Here is a 12363-nt window from a genome sequence, read left to right as displayed (position 1 = left end):
GTGCCAAAAACAGCGGCGGTTTTAGAACCACCATTAAAGTTCAATGATTTAATAGATTTTAGTGATGATTCTAAAACCGCCACTAAATGTTATGAACTGTCGCAAAAAATATAATTTTGCGGTAATTATTCCAACGGTTGTTGAAAATTGCCACTAAATACCTCACGATGACTATATGTATAGCGGTTTAGAAAATCGTCGCAAAATCACTTTGTGACAGTTAAAACCATTGCAAAATGATAAAAAAAAAATTGCCATTAACTTTTGATTTTTTTTTGGAGTGTACATTACTTTCATTGTCTTATGGCAAAATAATATACTAAAAAGACTCTCACCATGTCTTTCAAAATTATATTATATAATTATTAAAAAAATTTGAGTCAAATGTGTTGTTATGCACAAGTGATTTGATGCAAATACATTTAGACTTTGGCATGATTGTTTGGGATATTTAAGATCAAGAATGAGGTATCGAATAATTTAAAATATACATTTATAATTTGATTGAGGGAGAAATTACCAAATTGCCCAATTATAAGACTATTCATCTTGATAATCTCGACAAATTAATCTTTAAAAATTTTGATAACTGTTGCATGTCAATAGTTATTGATACAGAGCATCTTATATCACACGTTTACATACAAAATGGTTTAGCCGAATCCTTTATTAAACATCTCTAATTAATTGCTAGATCGTTACTCATGAAATCTAAACTAGCAATGTTTGCTTCGGGTCATGCCATACTATGTTGCATATTTAGTTCATATACCACTTACGTTTTATCATAAATATTCCCATCGCAACTTGTTTTAGTCTTCAACCAAATATTTCTCATTTAAGAATTTTTGGCCATGTTATATATGTCTCTATAGCAAACTCAAAACATAAAAAGATGGGTTCTTAATGTAAACTTGGAATTTACATAGGATTTAATTATTAGATATCTTGAACCATAGAAAATAGATGTTTTAAAGACACATTTTGTTGATTGTCGCTTTGATGAGATAATCTTTCCACCATTACGGGGAGGAAAACAACAATACTCGTATTTTATCTAAATTTGATTCATGTACTAATTAATTTGGACTAGAAGTTCAAAACATTATCCATTTTTAAAATGTTGCAAATCAATTCATAAATGTATTTGTTGATACAAAGGAAGTAATGAAATAATATATCGCAACTACAAACATTCTTGAAAAAATTGATGCTCTTATAGGATATTTAAAGAGCATAGTAGTAGATGATACGTGGACATGCCAGAATAGTGGTAAACTTGTTGGTTCAAAAGACAAAATTTGCTGAACGAGAGTCAAGCAAAGTATGACCACACCTGAAGAGAATTTATCTGATTCACATGCTCTTGAAGAAAATATTCTCACAAAATAACAAGCAAGAATCCTTGAAAGGAGTTTATCTCCATAGGAAGTATAGGTACCTAAGAATTATGAGATCTCAATTAGTTATGGAAACATGTGGGATAGAAATAATGTTTCATAGATAATAAGTTTGTTTATGCAACAACTATAGACACTACCAGAAATAATAAGACCCCTAAAATAAAAATTGTTGAAGAATGTTGACATAAAATTGATTGGCCAAAATGGAAAGAAGTAATAGAAATAGAGTTTAACATATTATTAAAGCTCAAAGTGTCTGGACTTGTAGTCAAACACCAAATGATGTTCAAATTGTGGGATATAAATGAGTATTTGTACACAAGTGTAACAAAAATAATGAAATGGTGTTAGATAAAACACGATTTATAGCATAAGATTTCTTGTAGAAATTAGATATAGACTATCAAGAAATGTATTATTCACTAATGGACACAATTATGTTTTGATTCCTTATAGGACTAACAGTTGTGAAAAAAATTAGATATGCAATTAATGGAAATCGTAAAAGGATTCAATATGTTTTAAAGCACAAAATCGTAACCTATATTCTATTAAACTACAATGATTTTTATACGGATTAAAGCAATTCGGATGCATGTGGTATAACAAATTTAGTCAATACTTATTGAAGATATCCTATATTCTATTAAACTACAATGATTTTTATACGGATTAAAGCAATTCGGATGCATGTGGTATAACAAATTTAGTCAATACTTATTGAAGATTGGATATGTGAATGATATGATTTGCTCATGTGTTGTCATTAGAAAAAATAAAAAAGAGTTCACCTATTATCGCAGTATATGTTGATGATTTAAATCTTATTGAAACTCTTGAAGACCTTAACATTGCCGGTATTTGAAAGAAGAATTTGGAATGAAGGATCTTAGTAAAACTAAATTGTCTTGGCTTATAAATTGAACATCTTTTAAGTAGAATTTTAGTTCACAATTCATGTACATAAAAAAAATATTAAGACAATTTTATATGGATAGAGCCCATCATTTAAACTCCCATGTGCTAGTTAAATGTGAAGAAAGACCCCTTCCGCCCTCAAAAAAATGAAGAACTATTTATTGGTCTTGAAGTACCATATCTTAATACAAATGGCGCCTTAATGTATCTTGCAAAATAGTACAAGATTAAATACATCATTTGTTTTTAATTTGCTAGCAAGATAAAATTCAACACTAACTTGAAGACACTAGAATGGAATTAAACACATTCTATATTATCTTCTTGGAACAACTAATATTCGACTATTTTTTGCATATGGATCCAAGATAAAATTACTTGGATATGCACATGTGGGTTATATGTTAGACCCACGCGAGGCCAAGTTTCAAACAAGTTATGTATTTGTATATGGAGACATAATTATATCATGGCAATCTATAAAACAAAAAATTATAACATCTTCTGATGTGGTACCAACTGAAATTACTAGAATACTCCTATGCGCTAATAGTCTCACCTGCCACGTGAATCACCTGAGAGACCGACACGTGGCTAGTCAACACTCCAGAGCGGAGCTCGAGAAATCCGAGCCGAACCGCAAGACCCGTTCCAACTTGATCGGGACTCTCGGAAGTTGTGCCCGCTCATCTCGGATACCCCAAAACGGGTTTGCCTATAAAAGACGAGAACTCTCGCCAGGTATACCCAATCTCTACAGCTCTTTCATTTACTACTACTCGCATTTACTTTACTGATTTGAGCGTCGGAGTCCACCCCGGGGGATCCAAGTCCTGGCCTTCCATTGTCTTGCAGGTTCTACACCCGAGGTCCGACATTCCCAAGTCTGAGGTTCCATTCCCGAGGTCCAGTCGCAAAAATGACAGATGGTGATCGGTCCCAAAAACCATCATCATCTTCTAATCATTTGTAGATACTTGCGGTTCATGAAGTTAATAGAGAATATGTTTGGTTCAAGTCCATCGTACAACATATTTAAGAAAAGTGTGTGCTAGACACACTAAAAGAGGCTACATCAAAAGTTATAGAGTCAAACATATTTCTCTAAAACTCTTTTATACACACAATCTTTAGAAGAATGGTGACATTAATGTTCAATGGATACGATCAAGTGATAATTTAGCAAGACATATTTACAAAGGTATAAAGACATAGTCAATTGCAACATATTGAAGTTGATACATGATATAAGGATGTGTTAGGTCAAGGATATTTTATATTCAATCACTAAAGACATTATTATATCTTTTTAAGGGAAGTTATCAATCACATGAGAATAGTGTACTCTTTTTCCTACACTAATTTTTTTTTTTTTCCGTTGAATATATATTTGGGAAGGTTTTCTAATGAGACCTATTCATCATGGAGTGGTTACCTAATTGAAAGTGTTGTGAATAATTATTTTAATGGATAACTATTTAAAAAATTAATATCTTAAATGTGATTATATAATCACTATTGATCTTGATCGTCCATTGAAAATGTGACCATTATAAATATATAGTCATCTTATTGCTCATTTTGTATTACTCAAGAGATTAATAATTCTATTCACAAAGAATTTCTCTTTTTGCTTTCATTCTCTTGCTTTAATTTCTTTGAATTTTATAAAAAAAAAATTGTATTTGTCTTAATATAAGAGTATAAGAGTATCAAAATAATGTGCTAATAGAAAAACTATGTAATATTTTTTATGGTGAGACATCCATCCTAGCTCCAGGGGTAACTATGAAAATATCCCTCATGGGATAAGATCTAAGGTAGCCGTCTAGATTTAAAATAGAGGCCCAAGAAGATTAGGCTTGAAAAGTTGGGCTTAGGCTTGGAGGCTTGATTATAAGGGAAGATAAAAGGGGCTAAGGTCCAAACTCAAGCCCATATTATATTGCCAACTTGCCAAGCTCATCTTGGGGGATCAAATCTGACCATATCTATGTGGCATAATCTTGGCCTTTTATTGGTCCTACAAATAAGTCTATATAAATGCACGACTTTTTAAGAACCAATTATTTCATTAGTAAATTATACCATTATTGTGTAAGTCATTCTTAAGTATCGAAAGATTTATTAGGGGACTGAGCCCTACCCTTCTTAAGTATCAAAAGATTGAACTCAAGAATCGTTGAAAATACCTTAGAATCAAGAAGAATCAATTGAGAGTCATTATATGGATTGAATAGTGACGGGCCTCGAAACCTTGGGTCACTTTTTAAATTTTATGTTTAATTTAAATATTACTGCATTAAATCAATTTGGATCCATAGAGTGGCGGATATTACTTAATAATTAAAAATTAAAATGAAATCAATTAGTTCGAGTTAATTCTTGGGATGTCCTCTCTTGTAGGGTCTTGTCGCTCTGTCTCATAATTTTTTAAGAGACAGATAAATTTAAATCTGATTCATAATAATTACTCAATGAGACAATGAATGGGACATTTAGAAGATATTTTGTAATATGGTGTGATTTTGTCAGACAATTATGCTGCAAACAAGTACAGTAGGGGTCAACCCATCCAAAGCTTAGGTAAATTACATTTATATTTTTAAAAAAATTAATTAGTTATTATATTTTAATTATTATTATTATGATTATTAAAATGTGTTAAAATACATTAATATAAAATTTAAAATCACTCAATTGTGTTTTTTATTGTTAATTCTAATGTTAAGTTATATAATGTGAGTTTTTGTTAATGAAATTTGATAAAAATTAAAAAAAAATGAAAATGTAACGAAAATTAAAATTAATAACTATATATAGTGATAAAAATTAAAATATAATAATTAATTTATTATAAAATATAATATAATATAAAATTAATTTACTTGGAGGGGAATCAATATATATGATATTTTGGTCCTCCAACCGTGTTTGATTTAGTGTCCACACAAATTTGATCCAGAAGATACATACACACACACACACACATATATATATATATAAAAGACAAAGCGGACAATAATTCAAGCAAGGAATTGAAGTAGAAGAGAAGAGGAGAAGATATGTTGCTAAGGAGCTCGTCGGCGCCCGTGCTTAGCTCCCTTCTCTCTTCCGTCTCCGACAGCCCCAACCACCACCAACACCCGCCGTCCACCGCCGTTCACCACACCCAGTTCTCATTTCCCCATTCTGGGTCTCTGAATTGCACCCAGGTTTTCAGCAACGCCTCTCCCGTCGCCTCTCCTTCCGTTTCCGAGCTCTCCGATGCCGGCCGGACTTCCCACTTCAGAAGGGCTCAGTCTGAAGGGAACTTTCAAGGATTAATGGGGAATGGCGTCGCCTGCAACCATGACGAGTTCAGTTTTTCGAACCCGGTGAAGAGGTTTTCCCGCCGGCCAAACAGTTCCATGTTGGAAACAATCCCATCTTTCTCACTTCACGGCGCAAGAAGAGGGCTTCATGAAGATGAATACACTAACGAGGAAGAAGAAGAAGAAGAAGAAGAAGAAGTAGAGCAGAGACAGAATGTAGAGGACAATGGTGGGTCGTTTGAAAGTTCAGGTAAAGGTGAAGAGAATTCCATTTCCATGGCTGTGGAAAGTAGCGATTGGAATTTGGAGAGGCAGAACATGAATCTAAATGATGAAATCGAATTCCTGAACAGATATAGAAGCTTGGGCCTTGAACAGAACCAAGATTACAGTCCAGAGATGTATCTGGCAAGAGGACCTGGAGTTGATAGGGTTAACATCGGCTTCGGTGGATGGGGCGGACATGATGGCGGCGGCGGCGGCTGCAGCTTTGGGAGAGACGCCGGCGATAACAATGTCCCCGGCGTGGAGGAGCATTACAAGAGGCTGATGGAGCAGAATCCGGGAAACGCTTTGTTTCTGAGGAATTACGCTCAGTTTCTCTATCAAGTGAGCCACTCTCCAGTTGTTCTCTTGTGATCCGACCCTAAACCCTCGGAAAAAAAAATGAAGAGTCTCATACATGAGAGATGCTGTCTCTTATTATAATTGTGGTAGTCATTGACGACATCTTAATTTCTTTTAATTATCAGACAAAGCAAGATCTGGCAAAAGCCGAAGAGTACTACTCGAGGGCTGTTCTAGCAGATCCCGGAGATGGCGAAGTCCTCTCGCTATATGCCCGACTCGTGTGGGAGCTCCACCATGATCAAGACAGAGCTTCAAGCTACTTCGAGCGAGCAGTCCACGCTGCTCCTCAAGACAGGTTCGTCTGCAATTCGTTAGCAGCTAATCAACTCATATATATTACAAGCTTAATTCCTTTTGAATCCAATCAACACAAAGTGATGAGTTGTCCTTTTTCAGCCATGTTTGCGCAGCATACGCCAGTTTCCTCTGGGAAACAGAGGAAGACGACGAAGCACCATGAAGAAACTATGAAGATCAGTAGCAGGTTACTTGGAGATGTCTTCCATGTCTGATGTTCATTATTGGCCCTGCTCATCAGTATGCATTTCATCTTGGCATCTTTGGTTCATAACATGATTGAAGTGTTTACTCAATTCCTTATTCCAATTAAGATGAGAAAATGTGAAAGGGGTTTAGCTCAAAGTTACCAGGAATGCTAAACGCTCTGGTTCGTGGTACGGGATCGGGCACTTGGTACGTAGGGGGTAGACTTAGTTGGTACACTATTTTGGGACGTGGTACATTTGAAAATTTTGTTCGGTTCGTTATATTCAATAAATTATCTTTACATTATCAAATTCATATATTCAATAAATTTAATATAATTTCATAATTTATCTTTTTAAGTTATATAAAGTTTAAAAAATATTAATTAGAAAGAAAACTACACTATATATATACACATTGTGTAAAAAAATAAAATTTTGCATGAAATAAATGTTATGAAGACAAGATAAATGTCAAGACAAGATTCACTAAATCTGTCTTCCTGTTACATAACAAAATATATCATTACAAAAAGATAAAACAAAACATAACTCATATTTTAATTCATTTTCCTTTCTTGCTATTCTCTTTGTAAATTTCATTTGCTGTTGTTCATCATTTGCATTTGGAATATCAGTATCCAATGAACTCCATCTCATCACAGCTATCCTTATAGAGGATTCCTCCAAGCAGGTGTCATCAGACTCCATATCTCATTTCTTGTAAGGACCATTTCTGTAACTCTCAGAAAATCGTGACCAAAGACGAATGTTTGAATGAATAAATATTAGTTTATCAGCTCTTAAACAATTCAACTTATTCCTTTTCACATTGTGAATATAAGAATAAGTACTCCAATTTTTTTCAACTGTAGAACTACTAACAGGTTGAGATAATACCTTTTTAGCCACTTCTACTAAGAGTGGAGTTTATGACCCATAAGTAAACCACCAATCAATAGCATCCATTGTCACAGCATCCATTTGAGTTTGTGGCATAGCATTATAAATGTTTTTTTTCATGTGAAAAGTGGCAAATTGTAAGAGTCTTTGCTCTGTTGCATCTTCACCTATCCATTCAAAAGCATTCATAACCCCTTTAACAATTTCCTTATCACAATTTGGGGCTTTTCTAGCAATCCCATCAGATGCTGGTGTTGCAAGGTAAAGTTGATTATAAAATCTAGGGGTTAATACAAAACCAAGACAATAAATAGAATAATTCATTTTGGTCCACCTTTCTATAATTATGCTTTCCATTTTGGGGTAACAATCTGCATATTTGTCGATGCCCATTATGTCTTTTATTTCTCCCAGCATTGTATTCATTTTTTCATAGAACTCCCCCATTTTTGCACCTTTACCATCACAAAATTTGATCAAGAAGTAAATTGGTTTTGTAATCTGAATTATAATTTTAACCTCCTCCCAAAATTCTTCACTTCTAATTATTTCAACAACCATAGATCCCATTGTTCTTGTGCATTCATCTCCTTGTTTTACCCATTCTTTTCATGCATCTCGAACAACCGTGGTGATTAAAGCATCTTTACAATCAAGTAGCCTCTTTAGTAGCATTTACCTATTCTTTCCATGCATCTCGAACAACCGTGGTGATTAAAGCATCTTTACAATCAAGTAGCCTCTTTAGTAGCACATAATGTGAAGCAAATCTAGTCTTGACAAAATTTAACAATTCAAGTGTTGAATTAGCTCTAAACATTGCCAATGATTGTGTGTGGTTGTTCATATATTTGACAATGACTTTCCCATTCTTATATGTATTTTGCAACCAATCAAAGCATTCAGCAAAATCTTTAAAAATCAAGTTCAAGGTATGGACCACACAAGGAGACCAGAAAATGTGTTTTCAGGTAAAGGCTCATGTCGTTTTCTCTTGCCAAATACCATATTGACAAAAGTTGAAGACAGAGAGAAACACAGTGAATGGTTTGCTAAGTTCTATTGGGACTCGGTCATATATAAGAGAATATCTCTTGAGCCTTTTAGTATTCCCATGTGCCATAATATCTATAACTTATTACTTCGTTCTGTCTCCATCCTCATTTTAATTGGTAATGATAACAGTATTAAAGTTTGATTGCATTTTAAATTAGTATTAAAGTTTAATTATTAAAGTTTAACATATTACGAAATTCTCATAATATGTTAAAATATTAAAGTTTGATTGCATTTTTATTTGTGTAATTAAACTATGTAAAAGAATAAGCCTTTGTGGGCTCATTCCCCTACTAAATTTAATTATTGATTTTGTCGCCGCCTAAATTTAACTATTAATTCATACATGTGAATCACCCTAAACTTGAATTCCCAAGCCCTAATGCTTCGATCGTCTTACTGCCTCTCCATCGTCTTATCTCATTGTCGTCCTACCGCTCGGATCTATATCGGTATCTCCTTTGTTTGACGTCGCTTCTCTGTCAATCTATGTCTCTGATATCATCCTCAGTTCAACGATTTCACAGTGAGCCCCAAATCATTAGCTTTGTTACTTTTATTTATTTATTTATTTTTATTTTTCTACGTCTCTGATATATGTGTCTTACCAAAAACATCATCACCAGCCCCAAACCCCAAACCCCAACTGCAAACAAAAATAAATCAAAACTCCAAAGCAATTAGAAAAACCATGATAGGAACTGGTTCACCATGTGGTGCTTGCAAGTTTTTGCGAAAAAAATGTATCCAATGGTGCATATTTGCCCCTTACTTCTGCCATGATCAAGGACATGATCATTTTGCAGCCATCCATAAAGTGTTTGGTGCCAGTAACATTTCAAAGATCCTAGCCCAATTTCTAGAAAATGACCGTTATTGGGCTGCATTTACACTTTGGTATGAAGCCAAAGCCAGGCTTCACAACCCTGTATATGGTTGTGTTTTGCACATGTTTACCCTCAAATAGCAAATCATCTGTCTGCAAGTTCAGCTCGCGTCATTGCAGGAATTTTTGTTTTCTACCTCGTGTTCAATCCTGCAAGGTGTTCCAAATTGGGATCTCCTAGAAACCAATTTTGGACATCTTCCATATGCTGCAAATGGATCATTCTTCGTGGATGATCCAGATCCTATCGATGCTAGTAGCAACCAGTAGCCATATGGAGAACTTGAAGCCGTTGATGAGTTGGGAGTTGTTGTGTTCGGTTGAAATCATCAATGAGCATTTGGAGAATTAGATTATTATGTTGTGAATTCTCTGTGTGTATTTTATGATTCCCTTTTTTTTTTTCAATGTTGTGTAACTTGGGATATTTGATTATTATGATTTTATGTATTTCGATCACCAGGTATGCCTAATCTCAATTTTTAGATATTCCTTGTCTCTGCATTTTAGTGTTTATAGTTTTTTTAGTGGTTATATGATTTATTGATATTGCTAATGTATAATATATATATTATAAAAAAAATTAAAAAACTAAAAACAAAAATAAAAAATAAAATAATGAGAATTTTTTAAAGCTACAATAATGAGAATTTTTTATTAAGTTATAAAAATATTTAAATTAAATTTAATTATTTAAACTAAACTAAACTACGAGTTTGGGGCGGGAAGGGGGGGAGGGAAAAGTTGGCTGGAAAAGTGGTTAGTAAAATATATTAAAAAAATACATGAGTAGCCCAGAAGGTAGCCTAAAGGGGGGAATATAGCATTACTCTACAGTTATAGCATATTTGAAACATAAAAGACCCATATCGCATTTATATATATATATTTTGAAATGAAAAGTGCTTGAAGCTTTAATGAAAAATAAAAAGAAAAAGCTTCTTTTAAGTGCTTTTATCTTTTTGGGGGCTGTGTTGCTAAGATAAGAAGAAGCTTCTTTCAAGCGCTTTTTTTTTTTTTTTTTTTTTTCTTTCTTGGTCCCAAACAAGAGGCCCCACGTTTCATAAATGCCACTTTTAACAGTCAAAGAATCCGATGCCACTGGGGATGAATGATATTGCCTCGATTTAATACATCTTTTTCTAGCTTAATCCCAAGTCTCAATAATTTTCAGGAAAAGCAATCAACTTGTGATCTTATAAAATGTTTGTATCCAAAAATTAAAATTCTATTAATTGATTAAAAAATAAAAAGAGTTAATAAATTCTATTAATTGAGCCAGTTTGCGAGTAGATTGAGTTAAATTTTACTTAGCTCAAACTCATCTCGTTAACAAATCGAATTTCAAATTTAGGATGAACGAATGAACGAATTCGAATAAATTTTAAAAATATTATGTATAAATTTATAAATATTTATTTTGCCATTAATATAAATTTATAAATCTATAACAACTTTCTAAGTTGCATTGTTATTTGTGTTGTTTAAAAATATTATTTATTTTATTTTATTTTGTTATTAACAAATATTATTTATTGACTTATATTTAATTAAGTTAGAATTTTAAAAAATAAAAATATTACATTGATACTCTATGAAAAAGAGAAATAGTGTTAAATTAAATATTTAGTGGACTGTCGGTTGGAATTATTGAATCTCATATTCAATTTTTAATTTTTAAATTAAATATTTAGGATTTACAATTAAATTTGAATTTATAAAATAAAAAAATTATTTTTTACCAAATACCCCAACCCCGAATTGGAGCCCATAGACCCACCCCTCTTTCTCTCTCTTCTTGCCCCTGCCTCCTTTGCAAACTGAAAACTGAAGTGAAAACCCTTCTCCTTTTTCTCGCCTCTGCCCCTCTTGCTCACTCGCTTGATGCGTGGCTTGCCCTCGATTGTTGCCTCTCTCTTGTAGCCTCGCTCACTCCTTTATTTATGGCTGCCGTCCTCGCTCATTCTTGGCAGTTGATATATTTTTAGCTCCGGTTCGTTGATTGTAGCGTCCCAGTGCGCGCATCGATACGAATCAATTTGAAAATACACCGCAAACTAGAACGCATGAACCAATTCGTGGTTCTTAAGGGAGGTGAACGAACCAAGCAACTATGGTTTAGCTATCTAACAGGTAGACAATTGAATTGCTCACTTTGGGACATGAGGCTTTGTCGCCTAATGCAGGGCTTCTTTCCGATTATCTCACTCAAGGAAGATGCAAGCAAATTTAGATAGAAGTACCCCTTGGATAATGAGTTTGTTCTAGGCATGCTAAACGAGTCAGGCCAAACTCATTTGAAGGAGCTAAGCTAGGCTAGTTTGTTAGTAGAATGTTTCAAGCTTTTTAACATTGACTTGTTAATTAAATCAAGAGTAATGTTAAGAGTCATGACAGATGGCGATTATTTGATTAGATTAATTATGTGTCGTATTCTCATTAGAGGAGATTTTAGACAAATGAGGTAATGACATATAGTCTCCTTAATCTTTTTCAATAAAGAAGCTCCATATTAACTCGATTCATGAGTTTGTTTAGTGTGATTCAAGCCTAATAGAAGTTTGTTAGGTTGATTTATTTTTAAAACAGTTTAAAAATAATTTTTAAAAATATATTTATTTAATTAATATCTAAGATATAAAAATATTTTAAAAATGAAAATTTAGAAAGTAGAAGTTAAAAGTTTGAAAATTGAAACTTATTATAATTTTTTATTCCACTTTTAAAACTAGTGTTAAATTTTATAAATATTTAAAAATTATAAAAAT

At 33.1% G+C, this 12363-nt stretch overlaps 1 protein-coding gene across 1 annotated transcript; it reads left to right on the top strand.

Annotated features, from left to right (window-relative positions):
• The first annotated feature begins 5346 nt into the window (after window positions 1-5346).
• Window positions 5347-7062, top strand: LOC127796345 (uncharacterized). The gene is made up of 3 exons (XM_052328435.1): window positions 5347-6244; window positions 6388-6560; window positions 6662-7062. The coding sequence occupies exons 1-3, from the start codon at window positions 5387-5389 to the stop codon at window positions 6723-6725; spliced, it is 1095 nt and encodes a 364-aa protein (XP_052184395.1). The 5' UTR covers window positions 5347-5386; the 3' UTR covers window positions 6726-7062.
• Window positions 7063-12363: the final 5301 nt, after the last annotated feature.

This window comes from Diospyros lotus, chromosome 3 (genome assembly GCF_014633365.1).
Source record: "Diospyros lotus cultivar Yz01 chromosome 3, ASM1463336v1, whole genome shotgun sequence".
Classification (NCBI taxonomy): Eukaryota; Viridiplantae; Streptophyta; class Magnoliopsida; order Ericales; family Ebenaceae; genus Diospyros; species Diospyros lotus.
This window is presented reverse-complemented; position numbering and strand designations above follow the sequence as displayed.